Source organism: Salvelinus namaycush, chromosome 15 (genome assembly GCF_016432855.1).
Source record: "Salvelinus namaycush isolate Seneca chromosome 15, SaNama_1.0, whole genome shotgun sequence".
Lineage (NCBI taxonomy): Eukaryota > Metazoa > Chordata > Actinopteri > Salmoniformes > Salmonidae > Salvelinus > Salvelinus namaycush.
The window spans coordinates 37,204,369-37,228,124 of NC_052321.1; the positions used below are offsets into that span (position 1 = coordinate 37,204,369).

Below are 23,756 nucleotides of genomic sequence, written 5' to 3' on the forward strand. Positions count from 1 at the left end.
AAAACTATAGCATAAATAGTCATTCACATCTGTTAGGTCCATCAGAACTGCATATGGCTATAATTATACGCCTTGAATGAAAAGCCCTTTAGTCAATTTGAATACCAATGTACACAGATGGGCAGGCACTGACTTTAAAGCAAGCTATTGAGGAGTTTCTAAACAACGTCAATAGCTAAGGAGTCAAATACATACACTACCAGTCAAAAGTATGGACACGCCTACTCATTCAAGGGTTTTTATTTTTTACTATTTTCTTCATTGTTGAATAATAGTGAATACATCAACAGTATAAAATAACACATATGGAATCATGTACTAAACAAAAAAAGTGTTAAACAAATCAAAATATATTTATATTCGTCAAAGTAGCCACCCTTTGTCTTGATGACCACTTTGCACAATCTTGGTATTCTCTCAACCAGCTTCACCTGGAATGCTTTTCCAACAGTCTTGAAGGAGTTCCCACATATGCTGAGCACTTGTTGGCTGCTTTTCCTTCACTCTGCGGTCCAACTCATCCCAAACCATCTCAATTGGGTTGAGGTCAGGTGATTGTGGAGGCCAGGTCACCTGATCCATCACTCTCCTTCTTGATGAAATAGCCCTTACACAGCCTGGAGGTGTGGAGGGTCATTGTCCTGTTGAAACACAAATGATAGTCCCACTAAGCGCAACTCAGAAGGGATGGCGTATCGCTGCGGAAGCCATGCTGGTTAAGTGTGCCTTGAATTCTAAATAAATCACTGACAGTGTCACCAACAAAGCACCGTCACACCTCCTCCTCCATGCTTCATGGTTGTAACCACACATGTAGAGATCATCTGTTCACCTACTCTGCACCTCACAAAGACATGGCGGTTGGAACCAAAAATCTCAAATTTGGACTCATCTGACCAAAGGACAGATTTCTACCGATCTAATGTCCATTGCTTGTGTTTCTTGGCCCAAGCAAGTCTCTTCTTATTATTGGTGTCCTTTAGTAGTGGTTTCTTTGCAGCAATTCGACCATGAAAGCCTGATTCACACAGTCTCCTCTGATCAGTTGATGTTGAGATGTGTCTGTTACTTGAACTTGGAAGCATTTATTTGGGCCGCAATTTCTGAAGCTGGTAACTCTAATGAACTTATCCTCTGCGTTTTCCTCATGTGCCAGTTTCATCATAGCGCTTGATGGTTTTTGTGACTGCACTTTAAGAAACTTTCAAAGGTCTTGACATTTTCCAGATTAAGACAACTGAAGGTCAGTCAAAGTAATGATTGACTGTCGTTTCTCTTTGCTTATTTGAGCTGTTATTGCCATAATATGGACTTGGTCTTTTACCAAATAGGGCTATCTTCTGTATACACCCCTACCTTGTCACAACACAACTGATTAGCTCAAACGCATTAAGAAGGAAAGAAATTCCACAAAATGACTTTTAACAAGACACACCTGTTAATTGAAATGCATTCCTGTTGACTACCTCATGAAGCTGGTTGAGAGAATGCCAAGAGTGTGCAAAGCTGTCATCAAGGCAAAGGGTGGCTACTTTGAAAAATCTCAAACATAAAATATATCTTGATTTGTCGAACACTTTTATGGTTACTACATGATTCCATATGTGTTATTTCATAGTTTTGATGTCTTCCTTATTCTTTCACAATGTGGAAATAGTAAAAATAAAGAAAAACCCTGGAATGAGTAGGTGTGTTCAAACTGTTGACTCGTACTGTACATAGAAACAGCGTCATCATCTACCACACGTCAAGAGTTTACATTGAAATGTAAACAAAATAATGTTGAAGTTTAACTAAATTATACATAATTTGACAATTTTGGGCAAAGAATTTTAACACGGACCGACTGTATTAAAAAGCATAATCAACCACTTCCCACCCAATCTGAAAGATGCATTGTCAAAACCCTCTGACCAACCAGAGAAATAAGGTCACAGTTCTGAGGCAGAGCTGCAGGGGAATAGGTGGGGTCCATCGCACACACGCTCGCACAGAGACACACAGAAACACACACGCACGCACAGAGACACACCTGAAAGATGCGGTCACAGTTCTGAGGCAGAGCTGCAGGGGAGTAGGTGGGGTCCATTTCAGTGAACTCCTCCGCAAAGTTGCTGACATCTAGCTCATCCCTGATCACCGGCTTGAACGGGGCGGGCACCCTCTTAGCTGCTAAGTCCTCCCAGTTAATCTTCTAAAATATTGAGGAGATGAAGCACAACAAAAAGCTTTAGTCAGCAACCATTTCTACTTGAAGACCATTTTATCAACAAAAAGGCAAATATAAAGTGTCTTCAGAAAGTATTCATCATTTAGTTTTTTGGGGCACTGGCCTACACATTATACCCCATAATGTTAAAGTGGAATGTCATTTTTTAAATAAATAAATTGAAAATTAAAAGCTGAAATGTCTTGAGTCAAATATTCAACCCCTTTGTTATGGCAAAAATGTGCTTAACAAGTCACATAACTTGAATAACGGTGTTTGACATGAGTTTTGAATGACTACCTCATCTCTGTACCCCACACATACAATTACCTGTAACGTCCCTCATTCGAGCAGTGAATTTCAAACACAGATTCAACCACAAAGACCAGGGAGGTTTTCCAGTGCCTCGCAAAGAAGGGCACCCATTGGTAGACAGTGAATATCCCTTTGAGCATGGTGAAGTTATTAATTACACTTCGGATGGTGTATCAATACACCCAGTCACTACAAAGATACAGGGGTCCTTCCAGACTCAGCTGTCGGAGAAGAAACCGCTCAGGGATTTCACCATGAGGCCAATGGTGACTTTAAAAAACAGTTTGAGTTTAATGGCTGAAATAGGAGAAAACTGAGTATGGATGAACAACCTTGTAGTTACTACACAATATTAACCTAATTCACAGTGAAAATAAGGAAGCCTGTACAGAATACAAATATTCCAAAACATGCATCCTGTTTGCAACAAGGCACTAAAGTAAGTGTAAAAAATGTGGCAAAACCATTCATGTACTGAATACAAAGTGTTATGTTTGGGGCAAATCCAATACACAGTAACACTCTCCATATTTTCAAGCATAGTGGTGTTATGGGTATGCTTGTAATCGTTAAGGACTGGAGAGTTTTTCAGGATAAAAAAGAGAAACGGAATGGAGCTAAGCACAGGCAAAATCCTAGAGGAAAACCTGGTTCAGTCTGCTTTCCACCAGACAGATGAATTCACCTTTCAGCAGGACAATAACCTAAAACACAAGGCCAAATCAAAACTCGAGTTGCTTACCAAGAAGATAGTGAATGTTCCTGAGTGGCCAAAAATCGATGGAAAGACCTGAAAACGGTTGTCTAGCAATGATCAACAACCAATTTGATTGCTTGAAGAATTTTGAAAAGAATAAATGGGCAAATGTTGCACTATCTGGGTGTGGAAAGCTCTTAGAGACTTACCCAGAAAGACTCACAGTTGTAATCACTACCAAAGGTGATTCTAGTACTGTCTCAGGGGGTTGAATACTTATCTAATCAAGATACTCTGAGTGTATAAAACATTAGGAACACAATCCTAATATTGAGTTGCACCCCTTTTTGCCCTCAGAACCATATCAATTTCCTCGGGCATGAACTCGACAAGGTGTCGAAAGCGTTCCACAGGGATGCTGGCCCATGTCGACTCCAACGGTTCTAACAGTTGTGTCAAGTTGGCTGGTAGTAGATCTGTACTCCGAATACCTCGTTCCATCTCATCCAACAGATGCTAAATTGGATTGAGATCTGGTAACTGGGCAGGCCACTGCAGTTAGCTGAATTCTCTGTCATGTTCATGGAACCATTCCTGGACAATCCTAGCCTTGTGTCATGGGTCATAGAGTACTACAGAATTAGTCATAATACCAGTAAAACCTAGTGGTCAAACAGTGAAATGGCTTCAATTGTTGTTAATTTTCATTTTTCCCCGTAGGGGATTTTAGAAACACTTAAAATAAGGGCTGTGTATTGTGTAGGCTTACCCTGACGTGACGTTTTGATAACCGTGTAAATCTCTCTTGGACAAGGTGACTTTTATCAATATATTCGCCTGTATTTACCCTCCAAAAATGATATGCTAATTAGCTGCTAAGGTGAACTAAAAAAAACTTCAAATGGCATGATGATCTGGACGAGACTGCCGAATCAAGGCAAAGGTAAGAATCTCTGGATGAACTATTTCATGTTAACTAAATGTAGTAATGAATAAATTAGCAAAATTTCTTTAAAATTGAGAATTCTGTGAAATGTCTTGTGCAAGTTCTAGATATGACATCCAGGAGCTTGCAGGCACTGGTAGTTTTGGTGGTATTTGGTATGGTATTTAGCATTATAGAATCTGAGAGTAAATAGAGCCGAATATATTGATGAAACTCACCTTGTCAGAGAGATTGACATAGTTATCAAACCGTCACGCCAGGGTAAGCCTACAGGAAACACAACACTTATTTGGAGTGTTTTTAAAATCACCTACGGGAAAAATGACTGGTAGAAAAACAATTAGAATAATTTCCCTGTTTGACCGCTAGGTTTTATGGGTATTATAACATCTCCACTGTGGGTCTCTATTATCCTGCTGATGGATACAATGCTGCCATGAAAGGATGCACCTGAGTGGCAATGATGTTCAGATATTCTGTAGCATTCAAAAGGTTGCTCCACTTTTATCAAGGGGCCCAATGTCTGCCATGAAAATACACCCCACACCACCAGCCTGCAATGTTGACACCCCGCCATGTGGATGCTTGTCCTCATGTGGTTCTCCATACCCTAGTCCTCCCATCAGCGTGGAAAAGCAGGAGCCGGGATTCAGCAGACCAGGCAATGTTTTTCCAATTCTCCAGTGTCCAGTGTTTTAGTTCCTTAGCCCACTTCAACCGCAGTTTCTTGTTTTTTTGCTGAAAGAAGTTGAACTCTGAGGTCGTCGGCTGCCATACCCCATCCGTGTCAAGGTAGGACGAGTTGTGCATTCTTTTATTGGTCTTTGGGCACCAATGTTGTACTGGACTGTCAGTTGACTAACTGTAGCCCGTCTGTTGCTCCGCACAATTCATGCCAGCCTCCTTTGTCTTCTTTCATCAATGACCCGTTTTCGACCACTGGCCTGCTGTTGCCTGGTTGTCCTTTGGGTGGTGGACCATTTCTGATGCACACGGGAAACTGCTGAGTGTGACAAAACCCAGCAGCGCTGCAGTTATTAACATACCCTGTTCAAAGGCACTTGAATCTTTTGTCTTGCCCATTCCCTCTCGGAATGGCACATATACACAAATCCACATCTCAATTGTCTCCAGGCTTAAAAATAATTATTGAACCCGTCTCCTGCCCTTTATCTACACTGATTGAAGTGGATTTAACTGGTGACATCAATAAGGGATCATAGCTTTCACCTGGATTCACCTGGTCAGTCTGTCATGGAAATAGGTGTTCCTAATGTTTTGTATATTAGAGTTAAATACAGTGCCTTTGAAAAGTATTCAGACCAATTGACTTATTCCACATTGTTACGTTACAGCCTTATTCTAAAATAGATTTTTTTTTTTTATTTATCGTAAATCCTCAGTAATCGACACACAATGCCCCATAATGACAAAACGAAAACAGGTATTTTGAAATGTTTGCAAGTTTATTAAAAATAAACAGAAATACATTATTTACATAAGTATTCAGACCCTTTGCTATGAGACTCGAAATTGAGCTCACTTGCGTCCTGTTTCCATTTATCATCCTTGAGATGTTTATACATCTTCATTGGAGTCCACCTGTGGTAAATTCAATTGATTGGACATGATTTGGAAAGGCACATACCTGTCTATATAAAGGTCCCACAGTTGACAGTGCATGTCAGATCAAAAACAAAGCCATAAGGGCAAAGGAATCGTCCGTAGAGCTCCGACACAGGATTGTGTCGATGCACAGATCTGGGGAAGGGTACCAAAACATTTCTGCAGCATTTAAGGTCCCCAAGAACACAATGGCCTCAATGGCCTGTTTGGAAACACCAAGACTCTTCCAAGAGCTGAACACCCTGGCCAAACTGAGCAAACGGGGGAGAAGAGCCTTGGTCAGAGAGGTGACCAAGAACCTGATGGTCAATCTGACAGAGCTCAAAGTTCCTCTGTGGAGATGGGAGAACCTTCCAGACGGACAAACATCTCAGCAGCGCTCGACCAATCAGGCCTTTATGGTAGAGTGGCTAGACAGAAGCCACTACTCAGTAAAAGGCACATGACAGCCCGCTTGGAGTTTTCAAAAAGGCACCTAAAGGACTCTGACCATGACAAACAAGATTCTCCGGTCTGATGAAACCAAGATTGAATGCCAGGTGTCACATCTGGAGGAAACCTGGCACCATCCCTACGGTGAAGCATGGTGGTGACAGCATCATGCTGTGGGGTTGTTTTTCAGCAGCAGGGAATGAGAGACTAGTCAGGATCAAGGCAAAGATGAACGGAGCAAAGTACAGAGAGATCCTTGATGAAAACCTGCTCCAGAGCGCTCAGGACCTCGGACTGGGGCGATGGTTCACCTTCCAACAGGACAATGACCCTAAGCACACAGCCAACACAACGCAGGAGTGGCTTGGGGACAAGTCTCTGAATGTCCTTGAGTGGCACAGCCAGAGCCCGGACTTGAACCCAACATCTCTGGAGAGACCAGAAAATAGCTGTGCAGCGACTCTCCCCATCCAGCCTGACAGAGCTTTAGAGGATCTGCAGAGAAGAACGGGAGAAACTTCCCAAATACAGGTGTGACAAGCTTGTAGCGTCATACCCAAGAAGACTCAAGGCTGTAATTGCTGCCAAAGAGTCAAGGAGTCTGAATACTTTTCAAAAGCACTGTATATACAGCGTCTTCGGTAAGTATATACAGTTCCTTCGGAAAGTATTCAGACCCCTTGACTTTTCAACATTTTGTTACGTTACAGCCTTATTACTCTAAAATGCATTAAATTGTTTTTTCCTCAATCTACACATAATAGTCAAGGGGTCTGAATACTTTCCGAATGCACTGTATATATACACACAGTACCAGTCAAAAGTTAACATACCGACTCATTCAAAAGGTTTTTCCTTTATTTTTACTACATTGTAGTAAATAATACTGACAGCAAAACTATGAAATAATACACATGGAATCATGTAGTAACCAAATAAAGTGTTAAACAAATCACCATATATTTGAGAATTGCTGGTGACACGGTCTGTGATTTATGTAAAATTCAAGGCACACTTAAGCCAGCATGGCTACCACAGCATTCTGCAGCGATACCCCATCCCATCTGGTTTGCACTTAGCGGGACTATCATTTATTTTTCAACAGGATAATGACCCAAAACACACACCCAGGCTGTGTAAGGGCTATTTGACCAAGGAGGAGAGTGATGGAGTTTCGCATGAGATTACCTGGCCTCCAATATCACCTGACCTCAACCCAATTGAGATGGTTTGGGATGAGTTGGACCGCAGAGTGAAGGAAAAGCAGCCAACAAGTGCTCAGCATATGTGGGAACTCCTTCAAGACTGTTGGAAAAGCATTCCAGGTGAAACTGGTTGAGAGAATGCCAAGAGTGTGCAAAGTGGTCATCAAGGCAAAGTGTGGCTACTTTTAACACTTTTTTGGTTACTACATGATTCTATATAGTAGTTTTGATGTCTTGACTATTATTCTACAAAGTTGAAAATAGAAAAAATAAAGAAAAACCCTGGAATGAGTAGGTGTCCAAACTTTTGACTGGTACTGTATAATTTCCCCCCCCCCCTACATTAGATAATTTTGTGTAGATCTTTGACAAAAAAATGACAATTAAATCAATTTTAATCCCACTTTGTAACAACAAAATGTGGAAAACTTTCTGAAGGTACTGTACGGCATATAGGCCTACCAATACACTTACCCTACAAATGAACCTACGGCGTTCCAATTTGTCTAAATGCCACAGAAAATAAACAAAAGACCTAAGATGGATAAGATGTTCTCAATATGTTAGCGAGGAGATGCTAACCTGGTCTCAGATCTGTTTGTGCTGTATAGCTAACTACTTTTGTCATTAGTAATGACAACGACCATAAGAGTTGGCTATACAGCATCTCCGGCCAGCCTATGGAAATAGCTCTGGTACGAAGTCAAGGGGCTGCCTCTCTCTCCTACCTGGTAGAATGGATGTTTCTTAACGTTTTCTGCTCCTTCAGGCCCAGAGCCCAGTCTCTTCTTTGGGTCTTTGATGAGGAGGCCCTGGATGAGGTCTTTGGCCAGAGGGCCCATGTCTTTAGGGAACGGAGGGTCCTTCTTTGAGATCCTCCTGACAGGTGACAGAGGTCAGGGTTGGATAGGATTTTGATTTTATTAGTAAAAAAATATAATACATACTGTACATCAGACAAATTCAACTCTGGACCTTGAAGCCAGTTCCACTGCTGATTTTTAATTTCCCCCCTGTAATCAGGGACTGATTTAGACCGGAGACACCAGGTAGAACAGAAAACCAGCAGTACTCTGGGCCTCCAGGATCAGATTTGAATACCCCTGACTGACATACAGTATCAAGAAGTGTATTTGATCCCAGAGAATAACACATGAAAACATAAATGACAACACATTTTCAAAGTGATTTGGAAAACAACAATCCAGAAAGTTATACAATGAGAGGCCAGATATAGAAGAATAAATTCATTTATTTTTTCCCTTGATCAGCCCAACTTGATTAGACACAGACACACAGACTGGCTGGGTACCAACTACTTATTACTGAGTAAAAAGGACAAGTGAAACATATTTTTGTTTTCCAGAGAACCAGGAAATCAAATGGATGTGTAGTTGAGTTGATTAGGATCCCCAGTAGATAATGCAGCAGCTACTCTTCCTGGGGTTAGGAGATATGACAGTGGTCACCAACCTTTTCTGAGTTAAGATCACCGAGTCAAAATGCAAGCTGAGATCTACCGATAAGATTTTTTTTAACATGACTTAAAAAAAACATAAGCCTATGCAACATTAACCTATTAAAAACAGTTCTGTAGCAACGAGGTTTACGCAATAGGCCCAATATAGTAATACTGCATTTCGGCTGCCTCTCACCGGACTTACCATCCCTCCACTGAGAAAAGGGGATGGTGAATCTTAAGTCACACTGCATTTTTTCTGCCTCGTGCACCAATTAATGTTGTTACTCCTATGACCAGAGAAAGTGAAAAATACCTCAATATTAAAAAAGAGAAGCAACTAATAATGAAAACGCAAGCTTATCTAAACACTTTGCTATACTCATTCATTGCTGCTGCAGTGGTGGTTGTAGCGTGAGTGAAAGTAGGGAGAACACACATTTTATGGCTTATAAACGTGTTAAACAAAGTGTTGACAGTGCTGTGTAACAATTTAAACATTCACTTTGTCATAAAAACAGCAACTCTTTGCTGTATTCATTGAGTCGCTTTAGTCATTGTTTAAAACGTTTTTAAATAATCACAATATCAACTTTGCTGTGCGCTCGAGGCTTCTTTTTACAGTCTATGGCTCTAGGAAACTGCAGAACTGGTGATCTGAGCTATCTGATTGGCCAGCGGTAGGCCTATAGGTGCACTTGATTTCAAATCAAAACTCCCTAGAAAGGCCAAAACCTAGGAAGAAACCTAGAGAGGAACCATGCTATGAGGCTTGCCAGTCCTCTTCTGGCTGTGCCGGGTGGAGATTATAACAGAACATGGCCAAGATGTTCAAATGTTCATAAATGACCAGCATGGTCAAATAATAATTTGATTTGTTCTCTGGGCCTTCCGGGTAAGCAGAATTCTACCCTCAGACACATGAATTGGTTCAAAATGGAAACAGTTTGCCTTCCCGGCGCCAGGGCTGCGGAATCAAGTGCGCCTACCACCAACAGCGTTCACAGAAATGTTTGGTGATCGACAAGGAGTGCCTTGGAGATCGACCAATCGACTCGGTTGGTGACCACTGTGTTAGGAGATAGATCTAGGGGAATGCTTACTTGGCGATATCTGTGTGAGAGTTCTCGTCTCCATCGACGGTGAATGGTGATCCGCCTGTCATAAGTTCATACATCAATACCCCAAGGCTCCACCAGTCTACTGCCTGGAACACGGGTAGATAGTCCATGGATGAATAAAGTTTGTATTATTAAGATTATATACAACCTCATGATATACATACCATGTGACAACGGTGGCGTTCCAGGCTGCCTACACTGCTGACGCGTTCTGCAAATGATTCAACATAGGCAGCTTGGAACCACACCAGACACAGGTGTGCAGCAGACTACACCCAGTTATTAGTGAGCTAGACCTATGATTACCTGTGTACCATGTCCATTTGGGTCAGGAACAGTAGAACAGGTAGTAGAACACGTTCTAAATGATAAATTACCATGTCATGTCCAGCCTCTCCTCCCTCTGCGATCTCTGGGGCCATGTACTCAATGGTGCCACAGACAGAGTAAGCCCTCTCCAACTGGGGAACAACACACACAGTCGAAACATTGAAATAACATAGCAAGATGAGGCGTTTCCCCTCTATCGCTTGTTCTCTGATCACTGCCATTTTACAGACACACTAGGATTGACAGGAAGGAAGCTTGGAACTAGGACACATTTGATCAGTTCAGGTAGAAAATAAGTCACTGTTGTGAAGAGAAACCTACCAAGCACCACAGAATGGGACATCTAACTATGCTCTTATAACGATGCTCATACAGAGGTTATTTACACTACATAACCATCACATATTTACACTACATAACCATCACACAGAATGTGTATAGACTGCCAAAAACGATCATACAGAATTGCTGCGTCCAAAATGGCACCATATTCCCTATATGGTGCATTACTTTTGACAAGAGCCCAATGGGCCCTGACCAAAAGTAGTGCACTATATAGGGAACAGGGTGCCATTTGGGACACGCACTGCATAACAACCGGCTGCAAAACATCTTCTCAAGTGGGCTGGACACAAATCAGAACCACTGCCTCAAAACATCCAGACATAAACATGCAGATACATGCCGATGCTGGGTGGTCTGGTGTCTGTGCTAGCATAAATACTCATCCATATGAGTATTTATGGAAGTAGAAGAGAGAAGACATGTCTGTCAAGGGGCCTGGCATCGAGTCACTTTTCACCAAGGGTGCATTCACACGGAGCAACGCAGTGCACAATGGCGGAGACAACTCAAAGTACGCAAATGGGGAAGGCGTGTTGGAAGGTAGGCGTGTCAGGTTGCATGAGCTTAAATTGCGTGAAACAACTCACTCCAAACACGGCCTCAAAACACACACAACGCTTGCTCCTCCGTAGGGCCGGTCGATATGGCCAAAGTTTCATATCACAATATATTTTTTACGGTATTACTTTTTTTTTTGTATATATATAGTAAAAACACCCTAGGGTGGCAAAGTAGAAAATATAAGTGATGTTTATGGGCTTTCTCCATTCGGATTGTTTTATACTGTTCAATCCAACCCAAAACAATTCTTCAACATCTGCATTTCCTGCACTTTTAACATTTCCACACTGTGTCACGTAGGGCTGCATGATAAGATATGGGCAACAACATCTAGGTCTAAAGTAGTTTATTGGTGAACTGTTGAAAGCAGTAGAATGATAGAATGATTATTGTAATTCAATAGTTGGAGAGAAAAAAAAGTGGTGTTAGGTTCTAAGTTCTGGTACAAATCCAGACGGACCCCAAAAGGAAGCTCAAACTAGATTTATTACACCCAACAAGATGTCGCAGCTGCACAACATACAAGACACACAAGCACATATTTCAATCTTCCGACTAGGTGGAGTCTTCTCCTTGTATGTCTAAGATAAACAGTCATTCTCTGTTACTGGGGAGGAATCGAGTCTGCTCCTCATGGTATTGTCGTGGCCCAGATTGAGCCCAAAACCTTTGTGGGCGGGGATGTGTGTGTGTGTGTGTGTGTGTGTGAGAGAGAGATAAGGCTACAGTTAGAGTGTTGTTAGGAGGGCCCCTATGGGCCCCCTCTCAGCGGTTCAGTCTCTCTTTAACTGTTGTCCTCACCTTGATGGTGAGTTCCACATCTCCTTACCCTATTTCCACAGAGACTAGCCTAGCTTGTCAGGAACTGAGACTTGACTGTTGCCTTTTACCTACTTCCTTAAAAATATTAATATACAGAAAAGCAAGATGTCTGGACAGACAAAGGTTCTGTACTTCCTTCCCCTTGTCAATGCAATAAACACACACAAGCGCCAACATCCTAACCGATAACAAGTTATTACTACTAATAAGCTGATTACGCAGTTATAAACAGGCTCATTATGTAATTCAAACGGGCTCAAGTCAGATAGTCTCGAACAGTGGGCAGCATGTTGAATACATCGTTGTTTGACATGACAACAAATAAATAAGCCAGAGAGGAATTATTGCGACAGGGTAGGATCCAAAGTGTTGGTCAGTGTTTCCTAGGGGACCATATACGGTGTTACATTAAATGTGTATTCTCTTACTTTATGTAGCTAGCTAGCTAACATATTCCATGCTTCGCTTATTCCTCTCCGATTTAGAAGATACCATTGCACAAGCAACATAGTGATCTAGGCCTACACCAGAACTGGTATCAGGCTGTATATTAGCTACAGTGTAGCTACGTTTGGTCTGACTGATTACATTTAGCTAGCTAACTAGTGATTAGCATTCGTGGAGAACATTATTGATTTTAGCCAAAACTTGCTAAGAAACACTAGCTGCTTGCAGACAGTCAGATACACAAACTAATAGTGTAATTAATTCAAGCACGGTTTTAAAGCAGCATTGCTGTCACCAACATCTTGTTGCGTCTGACCATGCAGACGGCAGAGTGAAGGAGAAGCGAAGTGCTCGTGACTCCATGGTCGAGCAACAACAACTGATCTCTTTGGAGTGACAGAGGGCAGGCAGGGCTTGGTGTGGTAAGAGGGAGGAGAGGGAGAGAGAGGACTACCAAGTAACAAACGGAGTAAACTATAAAAATGGACATTACACGCGCCATAGTTGCGTATCACACTTAACAAAGCAAAACATTGAAATACTGTTATAGAAGGTCAATTGAAAACTAGTCATGGGAGGAAGAAAATAAAAATCGATAGTTGCATATCGGGATATTATTTTTGACGATATATCGTATAATTTTGACAATATCGCAATATTATCTTCACGCTAGTTGGCTGTACCTGCACCAAAACTTCAGTATTTTTCCTTCATAGTTTGTTCTCCATGTTCTTTATAAATAGGGAGCAAATTTGTTTTCAGCACTTCCATATTTTTTTCAATACAAAAAAAACACACATACAAACGACAGCATAGAAACGCACACAAACACCAACGACGTCACACCTGCCCAGACCCACCTGCTCACACCCCCATCTCCAGCACCCTCATCACTCTCCGCCACATGGCCTCAAACGGCAGCCATTTTGTTTCTCTCCGTCGCCCCCGCGCACATTCAACATTTAGATAACAAAGCATTTGACCTTACCATTGTGTTAACGATTGAGTGTTGGTTGATTTCCAGTTCAAGCCTATCTTTTTTTCAAGGTGATTGATGAGAAAAGTATCATCCAACCCATCGGGTATCTCACTGCACACTCATTTACCATGTCTTGAAATATGTAGACAGACAGATTAAAAGTACATTTACATTCTAATTCCAACTTTCCAACTCCGCCCATGGCACTTCCCTTTCCATGACTGATCAGAACTTGTTTTGTCATGGCTCCCTCTTGTCCCTCTGCAGCAGAGATATGGGTAAGCAATAGGTTGAGAACATCGAATCGCAAGAAAAATCGCACTATGGAATCGCAATACACATCGCATCAGCGCCTAAGTATCGTGAGAATATCGTATTGTGAGATCCCTGGCGATTCCCAGCCCGCGTAAAAACCCAAACCGGTCCGTGCATCAATACCGGTATAGTCAAATACAGTACATTGCCGGGACTACTCATCCATTGACTTAGAGGGATGGCGTTGCGAGTGTGAATGCACCCTAATACTGTAAGTAGTCTAACCATTTTAAAAGTACAACACTACAAGCACAACTCTCCTCTGTGTCTTAACGTTCACACGGATGTATGGGGTAGGCCCCCGTTGCTCCAAACATCTGTAATACATACCTCGTCAAACTCTTTGCTCAGGCCAAAGTCTGTGAGCACTATGTGCCCGCTGGAGTCCATGAGGATGTTCTCCAGCTTCAGGTCTCTGTAGACTATCCCCAGCTAGAAAACAGTCAGGCGATTACAAGGCTCGACTATGACAACGATGTAGAATCAGCAGCCAGAAATTCAGCCAGAAAGTATTTCAGGGGCGATTTCCCCAGACACAAACTAAGCATAGTCCTGGACTGAAAAGCGTGGTGAATCTCCAGTGAAATAGCTTTTTAGTCCAGGACTACGCTTAATCCGTGTCCGGGAAACCGGACCTGAAAGTATGTCAGTTCTGATAACACAGTGTGATGAATGATTGAGGACACGGCATCATTTGCAGCTGCAATTAGGCTACAACTATTGTACCTTAATGAAGTTCAGGAATGACAAAACAATGAAGTTCAGGTCTACAGGCATCCCACACTCACCTGGTGTAGGTGCTCCAGTGCCAGCACTATCTCTCCACTGTACAAGGCTACCTCCTGCTCCTTGAACCGAACCCTCTGCACCAGGTGTGTGAAGAGCTCCCCACCGTTCACATAATCTGTCACAATAACAATGAAACGGGTATGAACGAGCCAGGTTGTCTTAACTCCGTGATATTACATTTCAACATTGCCGGTATACTTCCAGAATTCTACGGGTCAGTTCAGTTCACTGTAAGACAGGTGAAAAGTCTCACTGAAAACGCAGAATTTCTTTTCGTAACAATCTTGCATTCTGCTACTTGATATTCGTACTTCATATACTTCATACTCAATGTCTTCATTGTAAAATAACAACTTTCTGGAAAAGACAGAACGAGAGAGATCGAACGAGAAGAGAGAGTAAGAAGAAGAGAAAGGGACAGAAAGAGAAAGAGAGAGCGAAAGAGAAGGAGAGCGATCCCGACCTAGTATGAGGTGCAGCTTGGTGTCCGTCTGGAAGGCGTAGTGGAGGGTGACGAGGAACGGTGACTGTCTGATGTGTTCCAGGACCTGTCTCTCTGTGCGTGTGTGCTCTGCTGTCTTGGCCTTCTGTATTATTGTGGCCTTCTTCAACACCTTCATGGCGTACAGTTGCCCTGCATTGTGACCGCTCACTTTGCGCACCAGGAAAACCTTGCCATAGGCTGAGAGAGAAAAAAAAAAAAACATGTTTTTTTTTTTTTACTCAGCAGCCAAAAGCATTCAGCACATGTGTAGCTCACCTGGAGCGAGATAAAATGAATGCACCTTCTCAAAAACTGACAAAATTTCCAGCACTGGATTGGCTTTTAGACCTGTCACTCACCTCCAGTTCCCAGCACCTTTAGCAGCTCAAAGTTCTCGATGCCCACCCTCTCTACGTGGCCAGTCAGGTTGGCTGTAGAAAGACAAAGATGACAGACAAAGATGGTAAGATCCTTAGCTGACAAACAAGAAAGCATCACGAATGCTTAACAATACACACCAGGCCTAGAACATTGGCCTGGATCGAAAAAATACATTTTTAAAAATGTATCTCAATGCCGAAACTGATGACTTCTGCATTATTCAATGTTGTTATCCAAATAGCGTTACCCTAATGTGTGTCACTGGAGTGAACACAACTCTGAAAGCAGAGTGAGCAGCCGTTAAGGGTAGAGTATCTAGGCTAAGCCTCGGCTGACATATGTGCATGCATGGCATGCGTGAGAAGGAGAAGAGTGCATAGCAAGTACGCAAGCAAGAGTGAAGGTAATCTGTGAGTTTGAGGGTGTGCTACTAGCCCTGTAAACGATGTTCGATGTCGGGTAGCATGGGAACGCTCGAGTGTGTTATGCTGGCGTGAACACACATCTGTGTACATGTCTGTAAGCACACAGAGCAGAGCGGGCATGCTCCTTTAAGATGTGCGTGTCGATCGTAGCGAACACATTCCTGCTGTCTCACAGACAAGACAGAGAGACACAGAGAGTCTTCGCTCTCTCGCTCACTGCGGAAGTGCAACACAAAAAGAGAGTTCACCATTGCACAATGTGTATATCAATTCCATCCTCGCACTCTGTCACCACCTCAGTAGACACTCACTGATTGACTGGCTGGCTGGCTGTAAGCCCCAGAGCAATGCATGTCAGGCTGTCTGCCACTGACAACATGGAGGTAAAGAGGCTGCATAACACCAATGACTGACAGCCCAGCCGGGCATCCACTCAAGGCCCAGTCCCATTTAACTGTTTATTAATAGATTTTGAGTGGGTTGGGTATTCTTTCCAGCCAGACCCCCGCCTCAAAGCTAAAGGCTATCGAGCTGCTTCGTAAGTAGGCCTGGAGGCTCATCATGTGCAGGATCTGGTAAACTTTTCTTCATATTATTATGAACTGGGAATGTTTTGTCCACATCAAAGTGGCCACCTCAGAGGTCCGATCATACCAGGGATTGACATTAAAAAAAGGTGGACTCAGCGAGATGATGCAGAAAATAAAATGGCATAGAGCACCACAGGGGAGGTGTCCTAGCGGTCAAACAGGGAAATGGTTCCAATCGTTTCTCCACCATTCATTTTTCCCATCGGGGATTTAGAAACACTTTTGGGTAACTTCGACTGACTTCTATGCCTGTGCTGTGGGCTTCTAAAAACGAATAATTCAGCACTTCAAGTTTCAGTGAGCACAGCCCCCAGGGTTGCTATGTCCGTGATTTTCCGTACAAATTGGGCTACTTTTAAATTGCACCACAGCCCCCATGGCATTTCTCTTTTCTATCTATACATTTTTTTTATAATAATAATTTTGGGGGGTGCTTATATTTGTCCTGTTACACACAAGTGTGTAATGGAAATGTATTTTGTTTCATATCCCAACGGCCCCTGAGATACCTGCAGTGCCACCACTGTACAGTACCCTTAAGTGCCTTGCTCAAGGGCACAGCGACAGATTTTGTTACCTTGTTAGCTCCATTATTCGCACCAGCGACCTTTCGGTTACTGGCCCAAAGCTCTAACCTCGAGGCTACCTGACGCCAAAGGATCTACACATTGGCCCGTAATCAAACCCGGGCCTCCCGCGTAGCCTGGGGGAATTATAACACTGAACCACCACCAGGCAGTGAGGCAGGCTGCTGCTGACCACCAGGCAGTGAGGCAGGCTGCTGCTGACCACCAGGCAGTGAGGCAGGCTGCTGCTGACCACCAGGCAGTGAGGCAGGCTGCTGCTGACCACCAGGCAGTGAAGCAGGCTGCTGCTGACCACCAGGCAGTGAAGCAGGCTGCTGCTGACCACCAGGCAGTGAGGCAGGCTGCTGCTGACCACCAGGCAGTGAGGCAGGCTGCTGCTGACCACCAGGCAGTGAGGCAGGCTGCTGCTGACCACCAGGCAGTGAGGCAGGCTGCTGCTGACCACCAGGCAGTGAGGCAGGCTGCTGCTGACCACCAGGCAGTGAGGCAGGCTGCTGCTGACCACCAGACAGTGAGGCAGGCTGCTGCTGACCACCAGACAGTGAGGCAGGCTGCTGCTGACCACCAGGCAGTGAGGCAGGCTGCTGCTGACCACCAGGCAGTGAGGCAGGCTGTTGCTGCTGCGGAGCGAGTGGCAGGGAGGGAGGTAGAGGGCCTGAGGGGGTCTGTGTGTTCTGAGAGGCCGCTTCAGGCAGCTGAGTGAGCGAAAGGAGAGCTGCGCCAGCACGTCATGACAAGTGATGTGAGAACAACGAACTAACAGCACTAGCGCGCTACGGTGCGTTCAGAAAGTATTCATACCCCTTTACTTATTCCACATTTTGTTGCGTTACACCCTGAACACAAAATTGATTCGTTTTCTCGCCCATCTACACACAATACCCTATAATGAAAAAAGTGTTTTTAGACATTTTTGCAAATGTATTGAAAATGAAATACAGAAACATTTAATTCACATAAATATTCACACCCCTTCGCTATGACACTCCAAACTGAGCTCAGGTGAATCCAAATTCCTTTGATCATCCTTGAAATGTCACTTCAACTTGGAGTCCACCTAGGCTGTGGCCAATTCAATTGTTTGGACATGACTTAGAAAGAAACCCATCTGTCTATATAATGGTAACACAGTTGACAGTGCATTTCAGAGCAGAAACTATACCATGAAGTCCGAGGAACTGTCCGTATATCTCCGACATAGAATTGTGTTCCAGTCATAAGTTAGGACACACCTACTCATTCCAGAGTTTCTTTATTTGTACTATTTTATACATTGTAGAATAATAGAAGACATCAAAACTATGAAATAACACATATGGAATCATGTAGTAACCAAAAAAGTATTCTACTTTGAAGAATCTCTAAAATATATTTGGATTTGTTTAACACTTTCTTGGTTACTACATGATTCCATGTATGTTACTTCATAGTTTTGACGTCTTCAATATTATTCTACAATGTAGAAAGTAGTAATATAAAGAAAAACCCTGGAATGAGTAGGTGTGTCTAAACTTGACTGGTACTGTACATATAATTTTCACATTAATTTATTAAACAAACAAAAAACATGAAATCTCAAAGCTACCCTTTTTTGATTTTGTTCAGTTTCAGACATTGTTTGGAACAATATAATCTACAAGTACATAACATTTCCAGTGGACTCTAGTAATTCTGATGTTCTGATAAATGTTGTGACCACCAGCACTGTGAATGGTAAATGGATTCAAAGGGAACTCCCTCTGCTGGTGATTTGATGAACATGCAATCCTAAAAGGAGGAATGTGATTGGTTAATAATGAGTTGATTTGTCAATGTTTATGTATAAAATGGGTCTGGAAATCTAATATTTAAAGAGAATATTGTTTCAAAAAATATGTCTAAACATGAACAAAATCAAAAAGGGTAGTTGAGATATTCATAATGTTGAATAAATGTGAAAATGTGAATTTCAGAATCTAAACATACTCCAAGTTCGAGTACACTATAAGGAGTAGGCCTGTAATGACATGTACGGTTAACGGATCATAAGGGAAAAGGGGATACCTAGTCAGTTGCACAGCTGAATGCATTCAACCGACATGTCTTCCGCATTTAACCCATCCCCTCAATCAGAGAGGTGCAAGGTCTTAGAGGCGGCGTGTATAGGTCTACAAAGGGTCTAAAATGGTCACTTTCATCCTGATAAAAAATATATATACGGTTTGTGATATAAATGTAAAAATGCAGGTCCAACCTCCCAATTACATTTCTGTGAGAATAAAACAGAAAAATTGGACACTCAAAAATATTTTCTGCTCTCACTGGCGTGGAATCGCCCATATATGCCATAAATTTACAAGAATATAGACTTTTCGCCTTCATTTCACACCAAATTCGATGTGCTCCGAAAAACAACATTAGTGCTCATGGGGCTTTTTACATGGAAATGCCCCGTATGAGAAGAGAGCAAACGTTATGTAACTTCACCCATTAAAACATAATGTCTAAAAACAACATACAAGGACAGGGCACCTTGTAACAAAATAGGCTAATAAATAGCCTGCCCTACAGCAGTCCTTCCTATCTAAAGCAGAACAGACAGAGCCTTGAGCAAAAACCAGACTATTTTCAGCCATCCAATTTATTTCTCTCTCTTCATGACCCCTGTTTTTAAAGACCCACTTGATTTATTACTCCTGGCTTCAGTGGTGGAAAAAGTACCCAATTGTCATACTTATATAAAATGACTTAGGTAAAAGTCACTCTGTAAAATCCTTCTTGAGTAAAAGGCTAAAAGTATTTCGTTTTAAAAAGACTAAAGTATCAAAAGTAAATGTAATTGCTAAAATATACTTATGTTTAAAAAGTTAAAGTATAAATTATTTCAAAGTCCTTATATTAAGCAAACCAGACGGCACCATGTTCTTGTTTTTTATATTTACGGATAGCCAGGGGCACGCTCCAACGCTCACACTTTAGTGAGTCCGCCAGTTCAGAGGCAGTAGGGATGACCAGGGATGTTCTCTTGATAGGTGTGTGAATTAGACAATTTTCCTGTCCATTCAAAATGTAACGAGTACTTTTGGGTGTCAGGGAAAATGTATGGAGTAAAAAGAACATCATTTTCTTTAGGAATATAGTGAAGTAAAAGTTGTCAAAAATGTAAATAAAGTACAGATAACCCCAAAAAACACTTTAGTACTTTAAAGAATTTGTACTTAAGTACTTTACACCACTGCTTGGCTTCCTGCATGACAGCTTGTTTCTGTGTTTTACAGCTGGCTATGGCATCAGAATCAACCAAACTGTCTTCTAATCAAGAACAGGGGCATATTATATTAAGGCACAGCGTGGAATATATCACTTCACTTTATATACAGATACATTCGTAGCCATCCTTTTTTGTCTTGTGCAGTGTGGATGGGCGGAGGGGGGAGATAGACAGAGAGACAGGGACAGAGAGACAGGGACAGAGAAACAGGGACAGAGAAACAGGGACAGAGAAACAGGGACAGAAAAGATAAGCGAGAGAGGGAGGCTAAACAAGCCCATGTCTTCACTCTCACACAGTATGGGCTGCTACTCTGCTAAGGAACTGCTCAGATACAGTGCATTCGGAAGGTATTCAGACCCCTTGACTTTCTCCACATTTTGTTATGTTACAGCCTTAATCGAAAATGAATTGAATTCCTTTTTTTCCACTCATCAATCTACACATAATACCCCATAATGACAAAGCAAAAAAAGGTTTTTAGAAATGGTTTGCAAATTTATAACAAATCAAAAACTGAAATACAACATTTACATCAGTATTCAGAACCTGTACTTTGTTGAAACACCTTTGGCAGCGATTACAGCCTCAAGTCTTTTTTTGGGTATGACCCTACAAGCTTGGCACACCTGCATTTGGGGAGTTTCTCCCATTCTTCTCTGCAGATCCTCTCAAGCTCTGTCAGGTTGGATGGAGAGCGCCGGTGCAAAGCTAAATTCAGGTCATCCAGAGATGTTCAATCGGGTTCAAGTCCGGGCTCTGGCTGGGCCACTCAAGGACTTTCAGAGACTTGTCCCGAAGCCACTCCTGCGTTGTCTTGGCTGTGTGCTTAGGGTCATTGTCCTGTTGGAAGGTGAACCATCGCCCCAGTCCGAGGTCCTGAGCGCTCTGGAGCAGGTTTACATCAAGGATCTCTCTGTACTTTGCTCTGTTCATCTTTCCCTTAACCGTGACTAGTCTCCCAGTCCCTGCCACTGAAAAATATCCCCACAGCATGATGCTGCCACCACGCTTCGCCATAGGGATGGTGCCAGGTTTCCTCCAGACGTGACTCTTGGCATTCAACATTTCTGAAAACCTGTTATCGCTTTGTCATTGTGGGATATTGTGCGTAGATTGATGAAGAACATTTAATTGATTTTAGAATAAGGCAGTAACGTAATAAAATGTTGAAAAAAGGAGTCTGAATACTATCCAAATGCTAGAATGTGTAAATAGGATCTCGCTAGCTCGTGCTTGGCTCTGCCCATCTACTTGCTTGTTCTGCCCACTATGATACATTTTCTCCCATTGGAAACGACAGGCTCTGGTCTATCTGGAGGTAGTTATACAAATCTTTGAATGAATTGTGCGGAAAACGATTGGAACCATTTCCGTGTTTAACCGCTAGGTTTCATGGGTATTATGACTCATACTGTGGTACTCTATGGGGCCACCCTCCCTTCTAGAGGAAATTGGGAAGGTCAGCATAATGACAACATTTGAAGTAAATAAAGATCAAATTCTTAGTACAGGAAAAAAAGGGGAAATTACACTTGCAATGAATGATTAGGCTACATTGCAACATCCTCCAATGATTGATGGGGTGGCACAATACAAACTTGAAATACAGACAGTGCAGTGTTCAACTGAAACTGAACGCTGACAGCTGTCACTCAAGGTTCTCTAACCTGAAAGCCATGGCATAGCTAATGTCAGACTGCAGCACAAAATAACCACTATGATTTAACACACACAATGCAGATGGGAATAGTACCTACTGTTGTAACTACCCCATAACAAGGCACAACTTAAACAAGCCACCACAAATGGAAAACAGGCTTTTAAAACGCCTGACACAAACAGCTAGCCATTAGCCAACCCTCCTGTCAAGCGCTCTTCGGTGTTATACTTCAAACGTTAGCTAACGTTACAGAGTGTTTGATTTTCTCTAACTTATTTTTGTCCATTTGTTTGAATGATAGCTAATATCACCGTTTAAAAACCTGAGCCATTTTAAATAGCCGCCAAAAGCATGCATGACGATGGTGGGTATAATTTGTGTCACGTTCCAACAGGAATCTGTTACAAAAACTTCGTGAAGTAACGTTACAAGATTGCCAACAATCAACGCATACAAAGTAGCATGATCAATTCACCTAGCTAACTAGCTGCCGAATAGGCATCAACTCACCACGTAGCTTATTCTTAATGTTTGTCCATAGGCTACCAGAGTGAGGACAGACATTTTTCGGAATAAACGTGGTGAGTGAAAAACAATGAAATAGCCCACTCCCTACCCGGTATCTTATTCTGCCGCTATACAACTTTGTATGCGTTGTTTGTTGGCAACCTTGTTATTTACGAAGTTGTTTATACAGATTCCCGTTGGAACGTTCCACAAATGAAGCCCACCCTGCGTGACGACGGTCAAGTTAGCTTGGCTAGCTAGGTTAGCAAACACTTTTCCCTGCCTTTTTTGGACTTGACCGGCTGCACTTGCAAACCCCAGCGGCAGACTAAGTTAGCTAACCGGTTCTTTAGCTAATCACTATTAGCTAGCTAGCCAACTTACCATTTTTCAGCTCATGTTTCACAGTAAACAGGTCACCTTCTCTAGAAGATCCTTCCATCGAAGATGGCATTGTATTCCAAATGTGCCCAAAATATAAACTTGCTTAGCAAACCATCAACATAGCTAAGATAGTTTGAAATTACAGAACCACATGTAACGTCAGCTAGCTATATCTGATTGCAATGTGGTGTTGAGCATTGAGGGAAAAGGTCTGGTTAGCTTGCCAAGCAAGTCAAAAATGTGTCTACAAGATAGCGTGGGGGGCGGGTAACCACTACTACCTTCACGACCAAGTCCTCCTGCAGCTGTGATTGGGGTTGCTATGTGGAGTTTTAACATCTGATTGGTCCATTTTGCTATCCATGACAGAGAGGCCCTCCTTCCTGCCCTCTTATTGGTCAGACACTGACAGCTGAAATCAGGGTCCTCCTTCTTACAAGACCAGGGCTGAGGGTCTGCCAGCTGATCTAACAAAATTATTGAGCATTTAGATTTTTTTCTTTATGAAATATAGAGGTACAGAGAACAGCAACAGCATCACATACAATGGTGTAGTGGAGAGTACATTTTTTGGCCCAAAAGTTTACCCACCTTTTGCAGAAAAATTTACTATAAGTATAGGGAGCGTGATTTTTTTCTCACAATGACCGGTATTCAGGGTTTACCTACTACTTTTTTGTACCACTATACCACTGAACACAAACATTTCCATTATATCTGTAGAAAGAAAATGTCTGCCATGAAACCAGAAACTTAACTTGATATGCCACTCCCTTATGCCACATATGTCAGGCCTAAGACTCATGGAATGATTAATCAGCATCAAGATTAGGCTATGATATTTGTTTTATATTAGGCCTATGCAAAACACTCAGCTCAAACTGTCA

At 42.4% G+C, this 23,756-nt stretch overlaps 1 protein-coding gene across 1 annotated transcript in view; it reads right to left on the reverse strand.

Moving 5' to 3' along the window:
* The window catches only part of rps6ka5 (ribosomal protein S6 kinase, polypeptide 5), a 35,963-nt gene extending 12,891 nt beyond the window's left edge, over window positions 1–23,072 (reverse strand). The window contains exons 1-9 of the mRNA XM_039009128.1: window positions 22,870–23,072; window positions 15,442–15,513; window positions 15,062–15,280; window positions 14,598–14,713; window positions 14,140–14,241; window positions 10,388–10,471; window positions 9,993–10,096; window positions 8,159–8,309; window positions 2,033–2,194 (exon numbers count right to left, since the gene is read on the reverse strand). Of these exons, the coding sequence (XP_038865056.1) occupies window positions 2,033–2,194; window positions 8,159–8,309; window positions 9,993–10,096; window positions 10,388–10,471; window positions 14,140–14,241; window positions 14,598–14,713; window positions 15,062–15,280; window positions 15,442–15,513; window positions 22,870–22,939 (1,080 nt within the window). The 5' untranslated portion in view covers window positions 22,940–23,072. The remainder of the gene's footprint in view (window positions 1–2,032; window positions 2,195–8,158; window positions 8,310–9,992; window positions 10,097–10,387; window positions 10,472–14,139; window positions 14,242–14,597; window positions 14,714–15,061; window positions 15,281–15,441; window positions 15,514–22,869) is intronic.
* Between the last annotated feature and the right edge of the window lie 684 nt (window positions 23,073–23,756).